The sequence below is a fragment of the Bos javanicus genome, chromosome X (assembly GCF_032452875.1).
Source record: "Bos javanicus breed banteng chromosome X, ARS-OSU_banteng_1.0, whole genome shotgun sequence".
Taxonomy (NCBI): domain Eukaryota; kingdom Metazoa; phylum Chordata; class Mammalia; order Artiodactyla; family Bovidae; genus Bos; species Bos javanicus.
Genome location: NC_083897.1, coordinates 38,778,065 through 38,799,818, shown reverse-complemented (window position 1 = coordinate 38,799,818; position 21,754 = coordinate 38,778,065). Strand labels below are relative to the sequence as shown.

At 44.5% G+C, this 21,754-nt stretch overlaps 3 protein-coding genes across 3 annotated transcripts in view; 1 reads left to right on the top strand and 2 right to left on the bottom strand.

The window, feature by feature from the left end:
* Positions 1 to 5,749, bottom strand: part of TKTL1 (transketolase like 1) — a 28,664-nt gene extending 22,915 nt beyond the window's left edge. Inside the window, exons 1-2 of the mRNA XM_061409012.1 lie at positions 5,532 to 5,749; positions 955 to 1,072 (exon numbers count right to left, since the gene is read on the bottom strand). Of these exons, the coding sequence (XP_061264996.1) occupies positions 955 to 1,072; positions 5,532 to 5,665 (252 nt within the window). The 5' untranslated portion in view covers positions 5,666 to 5,749. The remainder of the gene's footprint in view (positions 1 to 954; positions 1,073 to 5,531) is intronic.
* An 8,287-nt stretch (positions 5,750 to 14,036) lies between these two features.
* Positions 14,037 to 21,587, top strand: TEX28 (testis expressed 28; the record flags this gene model as incomplete). The annotated part of the gene is made up of 3 exons (XM_061408748.1): positions 14,037 to 14,866; positions 20,804 to 20,939; positions 21,223 to 21,587. Coding segments are annotated over 3 exons (1,320 nt in total), but the record flags the coding sequence as incomplete, so codon positions are not given.
* LOC133242210 (small ribosomal subunit protein eS27-like) lies at positions 16,821 to 18,783 on the bottom strand. Its single transcript, XM_061408330.1, has 2 exons — positions 18,778 to 18,783; positions 16,821 to 17,051 (listed from the first exon to the last, which is right to left on the bottom strand). Exons 1-2 carry the CDS (start codon positions 18,781 to 18,783, stop codon positions 16,821 to 16,823), a joined length of 237 nt encoding a protein of 78 aa, XP_061264314.1.
* Positions 21,588 to 21,754: the final 167 nt, after the last annotated feature.

The following is a 21,754-nucleotide window of genomic DNA, read 5'->3' as shown; positions in this document are numbered from 1 at the left end:
TTCTCTTTACTTTCCACTGCCTAGATCTGGGGTTTCTATTTGCACACGATGTTCTACCAGTTAAGTTCTGAATGCTTTGCTCAGAACACAGCAAACCTTCAGATAGCATCAAAGAGCTGCTTGTTCTCCTAGGTCGATCTTGTTTTTAACATTCCTTTTCTTTCCTGTCCTCCAATGTCATGAGGTACCTGGTTACCATATCTAGACTCATGAGAAACTCCCTACTGGTGATCTGCAGAAAAATGGAAGAGAAAGCTGACTGATCAGAGCAGGATGTACCTTCAAATCAAGCTCAATGTTGCCCTCCTCTACCCAGGTGGCACAGGATGGGAGGAGCATGACTCTGGGTAGGGGGGCCTTAGTGCCAGATCAATTAAGGTGAAGTACCAAAGGAAAACAGGGGCTGCCAGTTGCTGCAAGTCATCCTTCCCACTATGCAGTTTCTGCTAGAACACCTTTTAGATCTTTATGAGTTGCCATGGTCTCAACGTTTGTGCCCCTCCTTCCAAATCTCTTATATTGAAAATCTGAAGCTGAAGGTGATGGTATAAGGAGGTGGGGGTCTTTGGGGAGTGATTAGGTCATGAGGGCAGAATACTCAGGAGTGGGGTCAGTGCCCTTATAAAAAGGGAAACCGTTTCTCCTTCCACTGCACGATACAATGAGAAGTCTGTAACTGGGAAGATGGCCCTCACAAGAACACAACCATGTTAGTGCCTTGATTTTAGACTTCTGGCCCCCAGAACTGTGAGAAATAAATTTCTATTGTTTATAAGCCACCTAGTCTCTGGTGTTTTGTTACCCCAACCTAAACAGATGAAGACATGAAGCAAAGAGGGAAGAACCAAAACAATAAACAGAGGCCATCTCAGGCCTTGTTGACACACGGTGGCTTTTAAAATGAGTTTAAGAACCAAGTATCTGAACTGGCCCTAGGTTCCTGTGCCAGCTTACCTTGGAGAGGATGAAACGGTCATTGTCTGGGTTCTTCGGGTCCGCTTGTTTATACCTCATGACGTGGAAGAACAGCACAGACATGATCTCAGCAGCACTGCTGCATGATATGGGGTGGCTGGAAGACACGGCACAGGTCATTTCTCACAGGCAAGTGACTCACCAGGGACACACACAGTGCACAAGGAGGCCTTTCAACACATGGTCTCCTCAAACCAAAAGCAGCAGTCATTTCTTCCAGCCCCAGAAGAATCCAGTCAAGGGAAAGGGATTCTAAGGCACTCAGTGGCCCCCGCTCCAAGCTCACAGCTTTTAAGAATGCTTTAAGGCCCAGTAATCTCACAACTCCTCTCCCAGAAGAGAGCAAGGCCTCACAGACTAGACTCCTTCTATCAGTGGAGCACCAACATACTTGAGGAGGTTCACTTGATGACTCTGTAAACATTTGAGTGTTACTTCACTTGAATTCATTTGTGATATCATTAATCAGAAATTCCACAAAGCAGAAATAAACCCACACCTATGTGGTCAACTAACTTTTGACAAGGGAGCCAAGAATACTCAATGCAGAAAGAACAAGTCTCTTCAACAAACGGTAAGGGAAAAACTGGATATTCACATGTGAAAACATGAAACTGGACCTCTATCTTATACCACTCACAAAAATTAACTTGAAATACATTAAAACTTAAATGTAACACTGGAAACCATAAAAATCCTAGAAGAAAACATAGGCACTAAGCACCGACCTGAGTCTTGGTGAGGATTTTTTGAATCTGACACTAAAAGCAAAAGCAAAAAAAGCAACAAAAACAATAAAACAACAACAAACATAAACCAAGTGGGACTGAGTCAAATTCTTGACGGCAAAGGAAACCATCAACAAAATGCAGAGGCAACCTCCTGAATGGGACAAAAGTATTTGCAAATCACATATCCGATAAGGTGTTTACATACAAAATATATAAAAAGCTCACACAATTTCATAACAAAACAACAAAAAATTCTATTAAAAATGGGCAATGGATCTGAATAGGCATTTTCCCAGAGAAAATAGACAGCCAATATGCATATGAAAAGGTACTGAATATCACTGATCATCAGGGAAATTGCAAGTCAAAATCACAATGAGATATCCCCTCACACTCATAAGAATGGCTATCATCAAAAAGGTGAACTAACAAATGCTAGCAAGGATGTGGATAAAAGGGAATCCTGTGCACTGTCAGTGGGAATGTAAACCAGAACAGCCACTATAGAAAACAATAAGAGGATCTTAAAAAACAAACAAAAAAAACAACCTACCTTATGACCCAGCAATTCAACTACTGGGAATGTATCTGAAGGAAATGAAAACACTATGTGGAACAGATATCTACACCCCTACATTCACAGCAGCATTATTTATAGTAGCCAAGCCATGGAAACAACCTAAGTGTCCACCGATAGATGAATGCGGATTTCCCTGGTTAGGAAACTATGATCCCACATGCTGAGCCACCAAAACTAAATAAATACATAAAATATAGTATTTCTTTAAAAAAAGATGAGCGGATAAAGGAGATGTGGTACATATATATATGATGTAATATAATTCACTCATAAAAAGGAAATTCTGTCATCTGTGACAACATAGATGGACCCTGAGAACATTATGCTAACTGAAATAACTCAGAGAAAAACAAATATTGTATTATCTCACTTATATGTAGACTCTAAAAACAAACAAAAAACCCACACCAAACGTCCAAACTCATAGAAGATCATAGGATTTGTGGTTACCAGAGGTGGGGGTTGGGGGGAGCTGGAATTGGATAAAGTTGTCAAAAGCTACAAACTTCCAGATATGGGAAGTAAAACACAACTAAATGACTGTAGTTAACACTGCTGTATGATATATACTTTAGTTGTTAAAAGAGTAGATCCTAAGAGTTTTCATTACAAGGAAAAAACATTTTTCTTTTCCGTTTTATCTATGAGATGGTGGATGGTAAATAAACCTGTGGTCATCATTTTACAATATATTTAAATCAAATTATTATGCTAATATATTAATGCTGTGTGCTCAATTGTTTAGTTGCTAGGTCGTGTCCCACTCTGAGTGACCCCATGGACTATAGTCTGCCAGGCTCCTCTGTCCATGGGATTTCCTAGGCAAGAATACTTGAGTGGGTTGCTATTTCCTTCTCCATGGATCAAACCCTCATCTCCTGCATTGGCAGGCATATTCTTTATTGCTGAGCCACCAGGGAAGCCCCGTGTGCTCAATTACATCTCAATAACACTGGGAAAGAAAATTTTAAAAAACCCCAATGAATAAAATGCATTCTACTACCTAAAGTGAATTTCTTTTAGGAAGTAAATGGTCAGACTGAGAAGTTTCTCATGGTGGAGTAACTTGAGGCCCTTACAGAATGAAACAACCCTTGCTCTTAAAAAGCAGCTTTCATGGGCGTCCAGGCAGGCACTATAGAGCCCTGCCATGCCCCAAAAGTCAGAAGAGTAAGATTTTAAGTGCAGCTCATGGGTATTACTAATCTCCCCTTTCAAATTTCACAATACAGAAAATGGAGAGTTAAACCTCTTGGCTTTCAAGTATCCCTTAAGTGGATACTCCTGTTAGAGATCTCTTGAGAAAATGTAAACCATTATTAATTTAGAAGGTGAAGGGAGCAAAATGTAAGTGTAAAAAAAAAAAAAACAGAACCACACACATCTCCATGACAGGGTGAAGTTAGAAGTCAATAATAGAAGGAAAATGGTAAAGCTTACACATTTGTGGGAATTAGGCAACACACTCTTAAAATAACTTTATATGCAGTATAATCTGTAAAAATATTGAATCACTGTATTGTACACCTGACATTAATATTGCAAGTCAACTATAATTCAATTTTAAAAGAAAACAACAAAAATTCTCCACAGTGTACTTAAATGAATAGGTCAAAGAAGAAATTGCAAGAAAAGCTGATGAACTTTTAGAGACAAATGAAATACACATTATACCAAAATTTGTGGGATGTGGCAAAAGCAGTGATGAGAGAAGTTTATAGCTATAAATGATTGCATTAAAAAAGAACTATCTCTGGGAATCCCCTGGCGGTGCAGTCGTTGGAACTCGGCGCTTTCATTACCCTGGGCCCTGGTTCGATCCCCAGTCCGGCAAGTAAGATCTTGCAAGCTGCACGGTGAGGCCGATAAATAGATAAATAAAAAGTCTCTCAAGGGAAAAAAACAAACAAACAACTAAACAAACAAACAAACCTAAGTGCACAGTGAAAGAAAGTGAGCTCGCTCAGTCCTGTCCGACTTTTGCGACCCCATGGACTGTAGCCCGCCAGGCTCCTCCATCCATGGGATTTTCCAGGCAAGAATATTGGAGTGGGAGGCCATTTCCTTCTCCACAGGATCCTCCGGATCCAGGGATCTAACCTGGGTCTCGCGCATTGCAGGCAGGCTCTTTACGGTCGCAGTCACCAGGGGAAGCCCTTAAGTTCACAACTTACTGAAAAACGCAGAACTAAATCAAAGCTACTAAAATGGAAAAAGTAATAAAATACTAGAGCAGAAACAAATAGACTAGGAAAACAATGTAGAAAATGAACCAAAACAGAAGTTGGTTCTTTGAATAGATTAACAAAATTAACAAACCTTTAACTAGAATAAATGAAAAAGAAAATTACTAAATGTACTAAATCAGATTCGAAATTACTAATTTCATGTCAGGAATGAAAGTAAGGCTATAACCACCAATTCAACAGACATAAAAAGCACTATCAAGTACTGCGAACAATTGTATGGCAATAAATCGTTTAACCTAGAAATTTCTAGAAACAAAATCGAAGAAGACTGAATCACAAAGAGAAAATCTGAATAAATCTACAATACGGAAGTTGTATCAGTAGTGGAAAAGCTCCATGACAAAGAAAAACTTTGAACCTGATGGCCTCACTGCCGAATCCTCAATCCTCTTCCAACTCTTCCAGGGAAAAAAAAAAAAAAAAAAACCAAAAAACCCTGAAGAGAACACGTTAAAACTCACTCTGGGCCAGAACAGCCCTTATACCGATGCTAAAGGCAGACAAATATCTTCCAAGAAAACTAACTGCAATATCTCTTATGAATATTGACGTAAACATCTTCGACAAAATACCAGCAGAAGCAACAGTTTCCCCTTTGCTCGGATTCTTACTCCCCCATCACTTTCTTTTAAGCTTTATTTCTCCGAACTCCATCTACTGGGTTCGAGGCCTTGGCGACGAGGACAACTCCTCACACAAACAGCGCCAGGCCGCTCCCGCTCCCATGCCAGCCGCCCGGGCCACGCGCTCCGCCCGTCGCGTCCGGGCTCTTCTCCGTTAACCTGAGAGACCGGAGGCCCCGGGCCGCCACTGTCGGCCGGCCACGGGCCCGAGACGGGTGGCTGCCGGAGCATATGGCAGCCAAACCCGGAGAGCATGAAACGGGGCCTCCACAACCGAGCCCTCCCCGCCCCCCGACAGCTCCCTCAACTCTCTCCACAGGCGTCCCGTAGGGCGAGCCGCTCAACGACCCGAGCTTCGACGAGGGCGCCTTACCCAGAACTCGAGGCGCAGGTGGCCCTGATGGAATGGATGCGCAGGCGATTGGCCATGTCCCGCAGAATCTGCAAAGTCTTCGAGTCAGGTTTGGCTTCGTCCGCCATCGTGGCGCTCGCCTCAGCGTCGGCCATAGCTGCGAACACGCCCGCGTCTGAGGAGCAAATACAGCGGAGTGTGCTGCGCGGTGTACAAACGTGCCGCTCCCTCCGCGCGCCGCTCCCTCCGCGCGCCGCTCCCTCCGCGCGCCGCTCCCTCCGCGCGCCGCTCCCTCCGCGCGCCGCTCCCTCCGCGCGCCGCTCCCTCCGCGCGCCCTCCAATCCCGCGGATTTTGAATATTTGTCTTTCATATATTGCACATTATTCGAGATACCTTGAGATTAGTCCTTTGTATCTGCGCTTGTCCTGTCAACTCAAAGAGAGCTTCCTCCGCACCAGCACCGGAGTCTACTTTGCGGGGGGTGGGGGGGGGTGATAATCAATTTTTGGAACTAGATGATGCGATGGTTGCGATACGTGCTGACTGGAATAACGGAGTACCTGTGTTTTCACAAGCTTTAAAAGAGTTACAGTGGTTACGTTTGTTTTGTGCATTTTCTCACACTATGATAAAAGCCACGCTGGAATTTTCCAGTTGGCAGCTGCCCCCTCTCCAGCCCCACAGAAGCCCAATGTCCGGCGGTGGCGAGGGGGAGCGGGGGTGGGGAACGCGGTTCACAAAAGGTGAAGCGGTCTGAGCGTCTTAAGGCAGCAAGGCGTTTCTGCACGGACCTCGTTTCTTTTTCTAGAAACTTCTGTACTTCAAACCCCACCAAACCGTTGAGCTGCTGTGCGTCCAACGACTTAAAGGGACTCCCGTTAACTTTACATCTTTCTGAAAGCCCCAATCAGCAAGGCCACGGAGCTCGTCCCTGTGACTCTGAGGTGCTCTTTCGTGGTCCCCCTGGCACCTTCTCTGCACCAACACACCCTTATTTCAGCCACTTAGTTCAAACCTGCCGCTCTCCTGAGAGCTCCCACAATGGCCCTAAAGGCGGCCAGGGACCCACGTCCTTGCTGGGTTAAAGGCTTCGTGCAGTGATAATGGCGCAGTGAAACCCAGAACCTCTGTGTCATTCTATTCGCAGTTATGTGAGTGCACCTTTCCCCAGGTCCCCGTCAACAATGAATATTGTTTATATTTTTAATGTCCGGCCTTCTGATGGATAAGAAAACCGTTTTTAATCATTCGTTTCATGTCTGCCTGATTTACTTGCAGTTGTACATTTTTTTGTACGTTTACTGGCATTCGTAGTTCATCCTTTCTGAATTGACTGTTACAACCCTTTACTGTTCTTATGTTTGGTAAATTATTTTTAGCTTCCTAATTTGTAGGAATTTAAAAAATATTATGTTGATTAGTCCTTTGTCTCTTACAGGTATTGCAGATCTTTTAATCTGTTGCTTTTTAAAAATATTAATGGAGATACTTTTTTTTTGGCAACACCTAATGAGTTTATGTGAGCAGGCTCAGGGAGTTGGTGACGGACAGGGAAGCCTGGCATGCTGCTGCAGTCCACGGGGTTGCAAAGAGGCGGACACGACTGAGCGACTGAACTGAGCTGAATAAGTTTATCAGGAGATACTTCATTTTTAAGGAGCAAGTTTTGAACCAAGCTGAAATGTTGCTTCTTTTTAATTTTATACTTCTTTCACTATAAGAAGGTTTATAGATTTAAAAAAAAATTAATGTAGTACATTTACAATATGTAAATCTTTTCCTTTATGGCATTTTGGCTTGAGACTTGTTCAGAAAGATGTTCTCCACACAAAGATTACAAAAACATTTCCTATTGTGTCCTTCTGATACCTTTTTAGTTTCATTTTTATGTTTAGTACTCTATGCTGTCTCGGCTTTCTTACTGTTGTTGTTTAGTCACTAAGTCGTGTCCAGCTGTTTTTGACCCCATGAGTCACAATATGCCAGGCTTCCCTGTTCTTCACTATCTCCTGGAGTTTGCTCAAACTCGTGTCCATTGACTTGGTGATGCCATCCAACCATCTCATCCTCTGTCGCCCCCTTCTCCCTCTGCCCTCAGTCTTCCCCAGCATCAGGGTCTTTTTCTAATGAGTTGGCTCTTCACATCAGGTGGGCGAAGTATTGGGGCTTCAGCTTCAGCATCAGTCCTTCCAATGACTATTCAGTGTTGATTTCCTTTATGGTTGAGTGGTTTGATCTCCTTGCTGTCCAAGGGACTCTTAAGAGTCTGTTCCGGCACCACAGTTTGAAAGCATCAATTCTTTGGTGCTCAGCCTTCTTTATGGTCCAACTCTCACATCCGTATATGACTACTAGAAAAATCATAGCTTTGACTATATGGATCTTTGTTGGGACACTGATGTCTCTGTAATGTAAAGTAGCACTCTAACTTAATTTATTTTATATATAGCCACATATAATATCCCAAGACTATTTATTTTTCTTAAAATTTCTTAGCTACTGTTTTTCATTTTCTCTTCCAAGTAAATTTTGGTATTAGCTAATCTAAGATTCATAAGACAGTCCCATTGGGTTTTAAATTGGGATTTTATTAAATTTATACATTAATGCTGGAGAAGGGAAAGGCTACCCACTCCAGTATTCTGGCCTGGAGAATTCCGTGGACTGTATAGTCCATGGAGTCACAAAGAGTCAGACATGGCTGACTGTAACTTTCACTTATTTTTCATATATTAATAAGTAGAGGACTGACATATTTACAGTATGGAGTGTTAGTCTTGAGAACATGATATACAGTCACTGATAATCACATCTTATTGCCATCCTATTTTATATTTACTCTGGTATCCCATTTATTTTTGTTCCTCCTTTCCTTCTGCTTTTTGAATTAATCAAGTTCCTTTCTTTCTTCCCTTGGTTATTTGGATGTTATGTACCTGTCTCTTTTTTCCACTAGTGGCCTTGCATTTTTTTTTCACCAACCTATTCTTCTCTCAATTTTGAGTTTTCCTAATTACATTTTGTTGTTCAGTCACTCAGTTGTGTCCGACTCTTTATATCCTATGGACTGTAGCATTCCAGGCCTCCCTCAGTTCAGTTCAGTTCATTTCAGCTGCTCAGTCATATCTGACTCTTTGCAATCCCATGGACTACAGCATGCTAGGCCTCCCTGTCCATCACCAGCTACCGGAGCTTGCTCAAACTCATGCCCATTGAGTCGGTGATGCCATCCAACCATCTCATCCTCTGTCGTCCCCTTCTCCTCCTGCCTTCAATCTTTCCCAGCATCAGGGTCTTTTTCCAGTGAGTCAGTTGTTCACATCAGGTGGCCGAAGTATTGGAGCTTCAGCTTCAGTCCTTCCAATGAATATTCGGGATTGATTTCCTTTAGGAGTGGCTTGTTTGATCTCGCTCAAGAATCTTCTCCAACACCACAGTTCAAAAGCATCAATTCCTTGGTGCTCAGCTTTCTTTATGGTCCAACTCTCACATCCATACATGACTACTGGAAAAACCATAGCTTTGACTGTATGGACCTTTGTCAGAAAAGTGATGTCTCTGCTTTTTAATATGCTGTCTAGATTGGTCATACCTTTTCTTACAAGGAGCAAGCATCTTTTAATTTCATGGCTACAGTCACCATCTGCAGTGATTTTGGAGCCCCCCAAAATAAAGTCTGTTACTGTTTCCATTGTTTCCCCATCTATTTGCCATGTAGTGATGGGACCGGATGCCATGATCTTAGTTTTTGGAATGTTGAGTTTTAAGCCAGCTTTTTCACTCTCCTCTTTCAGTTTCATCAAGAGGCTCTTTAGTTCCTCTTAACTTTCTGCCATTAGGGTGGTGTCGTCTGCATATCTCAGGTTATTGGTATTTCTCCTGGCAATCTTGATTCCAGCTTGTGATTCATCCAGTGTGGCATTTTACATGAGGTACTCTGTATAAAAGTTAAATAAGCAGGGTGACAATATAAAGCCTTGAAATACTCCTTTCCTAATTTTGAACCAGTCTGTTGATCCATGTCCTGTTCTGTTACTTTCTGACCTGCATATAGGTTTCTCAGGAGGTAGGTAAGGTGGTCTGGTATTCCCATCTCTTTAAGAATTTCCCACAGTTTGTTGTGATCCACACAGTCAAAGGCTTTAGTGTAGTCAATGAGTTAATTAAATAATTTTTATTGGGGTATAGTTGCTTTACAGTGTGGTGTTAGGTTATGCTGTACGATGAAGTGAACCAGCTACATATATACCTATATTCTCTCTTTTTTTTTTATTTCCTTCCAATTTAGGTCACCTCAATTTTGAGTTTTATATGATATCTATAAAATTCCCCAATAGAACAAGTCATTAGCAAATTTTAATTTTCTGTATTACCTACTTCCTTTAAAAATACTTAGTTCTTTCATTTATTTAGTGGTATGTATGAACATAGTTTAAAGCAGGGATCAGCAAACTGTTTCTATAAAGGGCCAGATAGTAAATATTTGAGGCCACATGTTCTTTGCTTTAGCTGCTCAACTGGACCTTTGTTATGACACAAAGTTGGTCAGAGACTATATATAAGTGAACCAGTGTGGCTGTGTGCTAATAACACTTCGGACACTGAAATTTGAACCTCACATCATTTTCACATGCCAGAAAATGTCCTTCTTTTGATTTTTTTCAACCATTTAAATGTAAAAACCATACTTAGCTCATCCATGTACAAAACCAGCCCAGAGTTTGCCAACCCCTGGTTCAAAGAGGAAAAGGGTTCCCCTATAAGGTTTATTACAAAAATAGCAATCTGTTGCTTGACCCACATTCATCCATCTATTCCCCAGAATCAACTATATTCATCCCTTTTAGCTGTTTCTTTTGGCATTTACTTCCAACTCTCTAAATAAATTGTTTATAGTGCTATTTCTTTAGATTTTAGGAATTACTGACTATTCTTAGAATAAAAGATGATGATGTAGCTCTTCCACCACCCCCATCCTCCCAAGACAGTATACAATGATCTGCATTAGGTCATTCCTTGGTGTTCACATTATCAAGTCTATGACAACCCTGATTATTTTTCCTTTCTCTCTTGATATATTTTAAAAAATATTTATTTATTTGACTCTGCAGGGTCAATAGTTGCAGTATGGGGGGGTGTCTAGTTCCCTGACCAGGGCTCAAACCGAGGCCCCCTGCATTGGGAGTGTGGAGTCTTGGCCACTGGACCACTAGGGAAGTCCCCTGTCTTGATAGTTTGTTTTCTTTAGAGTTAACACTGTTTCTCCCCACCCCCGTGTTGCTTGTTCTCTACTACTTACCATAGGGCAGTACTTTCCCAAACTGGCTCTCTCTCCTTGCAAGCTGCTGAAAGATGTCCTACAGTATGCCATTGATTTCATTCACTTGGAGCACTCTTTCCTGGAGCCTTTTGACTTGCCCTCCAGGCACACATCCAGCTTGGTCTCCCCTTCCATCATCCTGGAGATTGCACTTGACTTTTTTTGGGCTTGAGAGCCCAGTTTCATGGATCCCATCTCTACTTCTTTCTTAGGTTTTTCTCTGGTTTTAGTGGCACATCTTCTCTAGTAGCTTCCAGAAAAAAAAAAAAAAAAGAATGCAGAGGAAGTAAACTATTTGAGTTCTTTCATGCTGGAAAAATCTTTAGTCTAACCTGAAAATTGACAGTTTGGTTGTAGACTTCTAGGTGAGAAAATTGTTTCCCCTCCACATTTTGAAGGCATTGCTTCAATGTTTTCTAATTCTTAGTGCTTCACTGAAAAGTCGGAAAACATTCTCGCTTCTGATTCTTTGAATGTGACCTATTTTTTTTCTCTTTGACAGTTACTCTGTCAGTGTATTGAAGATATTATTCAACTCTCTTCTGGATTTCATTGATGCTACTGAGAAGGCAGCTTTCAGTCTAAAAGTCATGGTTTTAAAGGTAATCAGCTTTTTAAATCTGGCTGCTTCTAAGATCTGTGTCTAGATTTGTATATATTTGTGTTTTATCCTGTTTGGTTTATCTTGGGCTTCTTGAATTTTTGGATTTATGTTTTTCATCAATTTTGGAAAGTTCTTAGTGACTATCTCTTAAAGTCTTGCTGTTACCTGAGGCTGTCCTCTCCCTGTGGCATGGCAGTTACTTTTTTGTTAGACTTTCTCATTCTGTCTTCAGTGTGTCGTATTTTTCGGTATTTTCAGGTTTTCTATTTCTTTGTGCCTCTGTGCTACATTCTGGATGCTTTCTTTAGCTCTGTTTTACAATTTATTAGTTGTTTCTCAAGCCATTTCTAATCCACTATTAAAGCCATGTGTTGAACATTTAAAAACTTTTAAAAATTGTGAAATTTGGCATATGCATATAAAGGTGCAAAAACCTCAACATTTAGTTTAGGAAGTAGTGATAATGTAAACACACATTTAGCTACCACCCAGATCAAGCACCCTAGCTTCCACATGTTTCTCCCAATCACAATCTCCTTCTCTCGCTCTAGTGGAAATTTCAGGAACCACTATCCTGATGATTATGCTACTAAAGCCCATGTGTTTCTTTATAACTTTACTTCCTCTGTATGCATCCCTGAACAACATCATTTCATTTTATCTGCTTTTGAACTTGATATGAAGTGGGAGGAGACGGGGAAAACAGAGGATGAGATGGTTGGATGGCATCACTGACTCAGTGGACATGAGTTTGAGTAAATCTGGGAGTTAGTGATAGACAGGGAAGCCTGGCATGCTACAGTACATGGGGTTGCAAAGAATCGGACATGACTGAGTGACTGAACTGAACTGAACTTTATATGAATAGAGCCATATATTGTATGGATTCTTCTGCGTTTGACTCCTTTTGTTTAACATTATACTTGTTCATTCATGTTTTCAAGACTGTAGTTTATTTTTATTGCTGTATGCGTGGGTGCGTGCCAAGTTGCTTCAGTCGTGTCCAACTGTTTGTAACCCCATGGACTGCGGCCTGCCAGGCTCCTCTGTCCGTAGGATTCTCCAGGCAAGAATACTGTAGTGGGTTGCCATTCCCTCCTCCAGAGAATCTTCCCGACCCAGGGATCGAACTCATGTCTCTTATGTCTCCTACATTGGTAGGTGGGTTCTTTACCACTAGTGCCACCTGGGAAGTGCCATTGCTGTAGTATATTACTGAATATATTACAGTTCACTTACATATTCTTTGATCTATAGACCAGGTGGGTTGTTTCTAGCAGTTGATTATTGGGAGTATTATTGTACCTGCCTCTCAAGGGTATATCTAAGTATGTAATTGCCAGGCCATTCAGCATTAGTGTGTTAGTCGCTCAGTCGTGTCTGACTCTTTGCGGTGGTCCCATGGCCTGTAGCTTGCCAGGCTCCTCTATCCATGGAATTTTCCAGGCAGAAATGCTGGAGTGGGTTGCCATTCCTTTCTCCAGGGGATCTTCCCCACCCAAGGATCAAACCTAGGTCTCCTGCATTGCAGGCAGATTCTTTACCATCTAAGCCATGAGCGTACCTGGGCCATTCAGCATGCATGTCTTCAACTTCATGATATTACCAAATGCTTTCCCCAAAGTTTTACACCATTTACTCTCCCACCAGGAGTGATGGAGGGTTCCTGTTGTTTCATATCCTGTCTGAGATTTATTACTGTTAGTCTAAATTTTGCCACTCTGCTCGGTGCATAGTGGTATCACATTTCTTTTTTAAGATTAAGGTATAATTTGCATAGAATAAAATACACGGAACCAAAATATCTATTACAATATAATCACTCCTGGCTCTCCACTGGGAGAGCATTTTCAGATCAAACATTCATGAAGGTGTTTTTAGTTAAAAAGTAGGGACAGAACAGAGGCTCCACCTGTCCTGATCATACCTATCTCTCCTAGTTCATCACTGTCTACTCTGCCCTGGTCTCCTGTGTTCCAGTTATGCTCTTATGGCCAATTTTATTTTAGAAGTGAGAAATCTGACCCTCTGAGTGCTCAAGGTCTCAGAGTGGTGGTGTCAGGATTTGAACTGGGCTCTGTCTCCAAGGCAGTGTGCTTACTATTATCCCTTTCCATGTAAGAGACTCCTTTGTGTTACAGTAGAACCATCCACCCTGCATGGTCAGCTCTATGAGAGTACAGAATGTGTCTGCCTTCTGTTCCACATGGCAGACTCAGGAATATGTGTTCAAAGAATGATTAGGTGAAGGAATCAACCTGTTAGGCTGCAAATCTCCATGCCTCTCCCTTCTGTCCACCTGGCAGTAGCAATATAGCAAGCTGTATGAGTTGAGGGAAATGAGTTTATTCCATGCTTCACAATAACAGTTCTCTATAAAATGAGATTCACAGCTGGTAAATCTTTGAAGAGAAGTTCAGGAACAGACAGGGCAGATGTGGAGGGTGTGCTAGCCACCTGGAGATCACAGTGAGGTATGCCATGCCCATAAAGCATGTCCAGTCTGTGTCGCATGTACTCACACATGTTTTTGCACATGTAAGTACATGGAAGGCATGTACATGGAAGTGCATGTAGGGCATGTAAATACCTGCTCACACCTGGAAGTATTGTTTAGGGTGGAGCAATGAGTCTGATTCTCCAATTGTTTGCCTCTTATGGAAGTACCTGTTTTGTGATTCTTATCTCCCAATGCAGACAGAATACACCAAGGGCCCAACTACCATCCTCTCCTCCAGTGTCCCCTCCTGCAGATCCCTGTCATCCAGCGAGGATGGCCCCAGTGGCCACTCCAGCCTTTCAGATGGGGAGCTGACCCGGAACATACAGGACAGCATCAAGCACTGTATCCTCTACCTCTCAGAGCAGCTGAGGGTGGAGAAGGCCAGCCGCAATGAGAACACAGTGGGCTACCTCAAACTGGTATCCAAGGCCGACCGGCACCAGGCCCCCCACATCCGGCAAGCCTTTGAGAAGGTGAACCAGCGAACCTCTGTCACCATCGCCCAGATTGAGCGAAGGCTCCGCCAGTGTCATCAGCAGCTGCAGGAGCTAGAGGAGGGCTGCAGGCCCAAGGACTTAGTGCTGGGGACCAAAAGCAGCCTGGACAACAACTGCAAGCAGCCCCGTGAAAAGGTTCTGTGTACAGAGCCCCCCTGGCCAGGTGGAGAAGACTGCTCATCCAGCGACCTGTCCACTGTTATCAGACACGTCCCTCTCCAGGCTCATTTCCCAGCCTGCCAGCAGCAGAGGTCCTTGGAGAGCAAGTGTGGGGCCCAGCCACGAGTCCTGCTGGGGCAGAAGATGAAGGAGGAGCTGAGAGAGGTGAAGATGGTCCACTTGAGCCTGCAGGGGTCCTACCAGAGCCTCAGGGAGCAGTATCTGACTGACCTGCAAGCATTGCTGGAGTCCCTTCAGAAGGAAAAGTCCAGGTGAGGCGGAGCTCCTGGCCACCTGGGCTCTGGGGAGGGCGGGGGTGGTATCAGTGTTCCTCTTGGAGTGGCAGATGATACATGAGTGGAATTGCCTTGTTGCCCTGACCCCATCAACTGGGCTCATGGCTAAGTTGAGGCATAAGCTCCCACGTGGGTGATATGTTCTAAAAATTACTGCCTTCCAGGGAATGCTTTCTCTCCTCCTCAGCCCCTGGTGCGGTGGGTTGATTTTATTCATCCAAGAGGCTTCCCTGGTGGCTCAGACAGTAAAGAAACGGCCTGCAATATGGGTGACCTGGGTTTGATCCCTGGGTTTGGGAAGATCCCCTGGAGAAGGGCACGGCAAACCACTCCAGTATTCTTGCCTGGGAAATCCCATGGACAGACGACCTGATGGGCTACAGTCCATGGGGTCACAGAGTCCAATACGACTGAGCAACTTGACACTTTCACTTTTACTTTCAAGACCAGACTAGGGTCCACTAATAGGAAAAAAAAGGCAAACTCAATCTCTCAAGGACATCCCCATTTCTACTGAGCCCTTCTTGGGGTGCTAGCCACCCTCATAGGTGCCAAGCTCCCTCCTCTGAGCCCTGCAGTCATCCTCTGTTTGCATAGGGAAATCCTACCTGCACTGACACTGCTGGACCAATCCCTGAAGGGCAGTTAAAGGAGTATGAAGGGGCAACCTGCTGTCAAGTAAGGCAGCCAGTCACAATTCAGGTTTTTTTGGGGGGTGACTTTTTCAAGGTTATTGTAGTTGTTCCATCGCTGTTGCATCCAACTCTTTGCAACTCCATGAACTGCAGCACACCAGGCTTCCCTGTCCTTCAGCATCTCCTGGAGCTTGCTCAAACTCAAGTCCATCTAGTTGGTGACGTCATCCAACCATCTCATCCTCTGTCGTCCCCTTCTCCTCCTGCCTTCAATCTTTCCCAGCATCAGGGTCTTTTCCAATGAGTCAGTTCTTGGCATCAGGTGGCCAAAGTATTGGAGCTTCAGGTTCATCATCAGTCCTTCCAGTGAATATTTAGGACTGATCTCTTTTAGGATGGACTGGTTGGATCTCCTTGCAGTCCAAGGGACTCTCAAGAGTCTTCTCCAGCACCACAGTTCAAAAGCATCAATTCTTCGGTGCTCAGCCTTCTTTATAGTCCTCTTTTCAAGGTTGGATTTATGTAAAGCAAGACCAGAACTCAGGACAGTTGTGCATTTCCTTGTATGTTTCCATACTGCCTAGGCCAATGGGACTGTGGTGCTCTAGAAAGTTCTTAACCCACAGCATATTAGTGTCTGCCAGCTGTACTGGGGAGCAGAGCAAACTACCTCCTCACAAAACTCTGTGGGAATTGTGCAAGGTTGCGCTTCTAAGTCAGCACCTTCCTCATACCAACACCACCACGAGTGAACTGTGAAATAAACTGGCATCGTCTTCAGCCACCAAGATGTTCTGGTCATTGGCTATAGCAGTTAGCCTACCTTGATTAGTATACATTAAAAACAAAAAAGCAGGTCCATAGGACTCAGATTTCTTGAGAGAAATGGTGAATGGGCTGAAGAAGACAACGCAGTCATAGTGACAACAGGGAGCGTGTAGCATTGATCACCTGTACCATTCAGCGCCCACTTTACAGATGGGGAAACAGAGTCTCAGGCACAAGGGCATATGTTCAGCTCAATGAAGTGTCACCCGGTGTCCACAGCTGGGCACTACCCAGGCCCCTGCAATTGTCACGTCTTCTCTGGTATGTCACAGACTGAGGTTTCAAACTGGAGAGTTCTGTGACACTTCTCACAGGTTATATGTATTTGCTTTCAAGAGGGCTATTTTATTTTTCAATTGAGACAAAATTGACAAAACATAAAGTTATTAATTTTATTTTATTTTTTTATCCAAAACATGTTTATGGGGATGGTTTCCCATTCTTCTTGATACAGGTTACTTTTAGTGCTACTTCCGTCTGCAGGAGTAGCCTTCTGTAAGCCTGGCTTTTCCTCCTGTAAGCTGGCGGAAGACAGTAGAGCAGCCAACACACAAAACTACTGTTTGTGCATGGCTAAAGACAGTGATGATTTTATAACACCCTGGGCATTTCACATCCATGAAATAGGAATTGAGGCTCTGCACCAGATGCTTCTTCTTGTGTTTCCTATTGTCTTCTGGAGAGAGATGAGGGAGATCCTTTTAAGAGGCATGTTCTCATAGGGAGGTTGTTACTGCTGGAAAGGCTTAAATTGCTGATTTTAAAGTGTACAATGGCATTCAGTGCATTCACGGTATTGTGCAATGAAAAGTACATCTATCAATAATAGTTCCCCAACGTTTTCATCGGAGAAGGCAATGGCACCCCACTCCAGTACTCTTGCCTGGAAAATCCCAGGGACGGGGAGCCTGGTGGGCTGCCGTCTATGGGGTCGCACAGAGTTGAACATGACTGAAGCGACTTAGCAGCAGCAGCAGCAGCAGCAGCAGCAGCAACGTTTTCATCACTCTCGAAAGAGACACTGCCACTCCCCATTTGCCTTCCCTCAGCCCCTGGTAACCACCAATCTGTTTTCCATCTCTCTGGATTTGTCTGTTCTGGTACATTTCATGTAAATGGAAGCATATGTTATATCAGACTTTGTGTCTTCTTTCACGTAATGTAATGATTTTGAGATTTATCCACATTGCACACAGGAGTGGCTCATTCCTTCTTGTTCAGCAGTGCTCTGTGATGTGAATGCAGTGCATTGACCCATTCATTTGCTACCAGTTGGGGCTGTGAGGAGTAGAGCTACTGTGAACACTATGCGTGTCTTTTTGTGAACATATGCTTTTGTATGTGAAATTGCCAAATCAACATCTAAAGAAACTTTTCCAGCATGTGCTGTGCTTAGTCGCTCAGTCATGTCCAACTCTTGGCAACCCCATGGACTGTAGCCCTCCAGGCTCCTCTGTCCATGGGATTCTCTAGGCAAGGATACTAGAGTGGGTTGCCATGCCCTCCTCCAGAAGATCTTCCCAACCAGGAATCAACCTTCCCAACCCAGGTCTCCTGCATGATTGTACCATTTTACATTCCCATTAGGAATCTGTGAGACTTTGAGTTGCTGCACGCTCTTGCCAATATTTGGTGGTATGGTCAGTCTTAGAAGTTTCAGGCTCCTAAACTCAGGTGTCACCTAGTGCAAGGGAACTCTAGATGGTGTCACCAAAGTGCAGTTTTTTTTTTCAACCTCAAAACTACTGGCATTTTTGACCAGGTGATTCTCTGTTGTAGGAGGCCATGCCATGTGTGGTGGGCTGTTTAGCCGCGTCCCTGTTCTCTCCCCACCAGATGCAGTTGGAGGGCTTTCGTCTGGCCGTCCTAACAAAGTATCTCAAACTTAGTGGCTTCAAACAACAGAGATGGATTCTCTCAGTTCTGGAGGTCAGCACAGTGAAGTCAAAGTCAGCGTGTGGGTAGGGCTGCATCCCTTCTGGAAGGGCAAATCTGTTCCTAGCCTCTCCCAGCTTCCGGGGGCTGCTGGCTTCCTTAGCTTGTGGCCTTGTCACTGCAGTCTTCCAGGCCAGCACCTTCCCCTTCCCTGTGCTCTGTCTTCACATGCCCTTTTCCTCTGTGTGTGACCATTGCTGCTGCCTCCACTTCTAAGGATGTGTGTGATATACCACGTGAGCTTGGAGGAGTTGCTCTGTCTCTACCAGGTTACCCCATCTGGCTCGCTTCATCCTTCCCACCTCAGTCTCTCCATCTCAGACTTCTCTATGTTTCAGGCTGTTAGGTTCTAGCTCAGTTTGTCAAAGCCCATCCTCAGCTATGAACAAGAATATACTTTTCTGCAGCAGCAATGATGTATGAGGCCATTTTTATCAGACAGGGTGGCCTTAACAGCTTTGGAAGAATTTGAGGGGCGTTTTGATTTACCATCATTTTGCCCTCATAAGAGCATTTTGCACGGTGGTGCTTCTACCTCCGTGGCTGTAGGAGCCAGACAGAGAGGAGTCCTTGACCAAGGGAGGGATGTGTCACAAGCTAGGATCTTGCTGTGGCCCCACTGATAAGGGGAGATGGAGGGAACAGCCTTACATGTTAATATTGTCTTATTCAACAGTCTCTGCAAGAATGTGTGTAAGAGTATAGTCATTTGTTCTTAGAAATACATTAATGAAGAATCTGCTTGCTAATTTTGTCTTCATGAAGAACATGTTCATGAATATATACTTGAACCTGGTAGATATCTTGAATGTCCTTGCAGCTCCATCCCATATGTGAATGGAAGGACAGACATGGGGGAATCTGCTTTCAGGGTGGACACCCCACTCTCTCCCCTTCTCTGTGGTGGTAGTCTTAGTCAGGTTGTCAGACCAATCTCTTGTCAACAGGGAACAGGGCAGAGATTGATGGACTATTCCTTGAAATACCATCATGAACTGACTCTTGATGAACTGGCTTCCACAAATGAGTGTCTCAGCTTCTCAGCTGCCTGGGGACCATCTCCACGGCGTGCCAGTCAAGTCCCTGAACAGGACCTAACTGAACTTCTCACTTCCCAGTTCCTATCCCTGCCTCTGCTTCTCTGCAGGACTCCAGGCCCCTGCTGGTATCCAGCATTGTCACCCTGGCTCTGGTCAGGCCTTCCTCAGTTTTCCTTAAAGAGCTGGAAGCTGCCTGGCCTGTGTCTTTCCGGCCCATCCTTGCTGGTGCCCAAATGAGGGACCTCAAAGTGTTTTTTGACATCATGAAATATTCTAAACCCAGGGAAAGCAGAGAATAACTTGGTCAAGGTTATCTGTCCACCCCCAGCTTTCTCAAATCTTAACATATTCAAATTTTATTTAAGAAATAAAAGCTTAAAAGATGAGTTGCTTGAAACTCTCCCCTTCACCTTCCCCCCTTCTGCCCACTTGCTATCCTTGTTAGGCGCTTAGCTTTTCCAGACATATTTTTAGACTTTTGCTACTTAAATATGTGGCTGTAAACAACAGGTAGTGATGTTGTGTGTGTTTTTTTTTTTTTTTTTTTGATAGGTCTACTGAGATATTACTTACATGCCATAAAATGTACCATTTTAACCGTATGTTTCAATGAGCTTTAGTAAATTTACTTAGTTGAAATGGCAACCCACTCCAGTGTTCTTGCCTGGAGAATCCCAGGGACGGGGCAGCCTGGTGAGCTGCCGTCTATGGGGTCGCACAGAGTCGGACACAACTGAAGCGACTTAGCAGCAGCAGCAGTGTAACCGTTACCACAATCCAATTTTGGTTTCTGTTTTAATAACAGCTTTATTGAGATATAATTGACATCCCATACAATTCACCCATTTAAACTGTTTTTCTCACATTCACAAAGCCGCGCCATAGTCGCCACTGTCTCAGTCCGGGGCCCTGTCACCCCTCCCAGCAGAAGCTCCATCCCCGCTAGCAGTCACTCCCCATCTCCTCCCTCCCCCAGCCTCCTCTGTCTTTACGGATTGGCTTATGCTGGACATTTCCTACCCATGGAGTCATACAGTTATGTGGAGTTTTGAGACTGTTCCATCCTGATAATCAACAGATGATTTTTAGGGAAGAGCTACTGCACACGAAACACTGGGGTGGGGGTGTGTGTATATATATATATATATATATATATATATATATATATATATATATGGAATTTAATGGCATACACAGGCAGTTTAGATCTCTATTTCTACTTCTCATATATTGCTATTTTTGTAAAGCCATTACAAAAGAGTGACTATATATATAAAAGATTCATGAATATTGGTGTGTGTGTATGTGTGTGTGGCTGGCTGATGTGCATCTGGGGTGTTCTGAGACCGACCTGGAGGAGGAGTCAGGGTTCGACTGCAGCTTGAGGAGAGAGGAGGAAGGCGTGTTCTGAAGCCACATCTAGTGTGGCTTTGAGCAGGGTTGCTCAGGGCCTGTCACTGTCTTTTGCTCCCAAGACAAGTGCTGCTGGAAGGACAGGTGAATGGGCACCTACAGGGGCACCTGGACGAGATTTACCACCTCAAACAGAACCTGGCCTGCACCAAGGAGAGAATCGTCTACCTGTCCTGTGAGAGAGCCAAGGAGATCTGGGTGAGCAGCCCTGGGGGACCTTTGTGAGAAATGGCTGATAAGGAGGTGGTGATAGGGACCAGGCCAGCAGAAGATGAGGGAGTCTGCTCTGACACCCCCGGAGCCCAGGGAAGGGATCGTGCCTGGCACTGTGCCCTGCAGCGCCTGGTCTTTATGATCACGCTGCCCTCTCCTGGGGCCGGGGCCGGCTTAGTCAATCTGGGAACTTGGGCACAATCTGCGACTCTCTGGCTCCTGGGCAGCAGGGACACAGGGTCCCAGCTTCATGGTCTTCCTCCTGCAGGAGGTCATGGATACCTTCAAGAATCGCATGGGCAAGCTCAAGGCTCTGCAGCAGGTGACTCAGCTGGGGCTGACAGAACGCCCACAGAGCTGGCCCCAGGACATCCTGTGCCACTTGACGAGCCTGCTGCTGACGCTGGCCACGGTGCTCCTGGTCCTGCTGTCCGGCACTTGTGCCTGCCCCCTGCTGCTGCACTTGCGCCTGCACACATGCACCATGCTCCTGCTCCTTGGGCTCAGCACCCTGGCCTGGCAGAAGTGGCACGCCATCTCTGCCCCAGAGTGGCAGGCCTGGGTCCCCTCCAGGTGGAGATGGTTTGCCAGGGCCTCTCGGCCTCCACCCAAGGGGCCTTAAAGGGCCTGGCTTTGCTAGTTCCTCCCACCTCTCCAGATGGCCACTGCTCAGCTCTGCCTTTCCTGGTTCATCCCTGGCAGCCCGGTGATGCCCACCTGCTTCACACTTCTCTTTCCCACCTGCAGACAGGAGGCTTATAAAAGATGAACATCTCTGGAGTACTGCACCCTTCTCTACC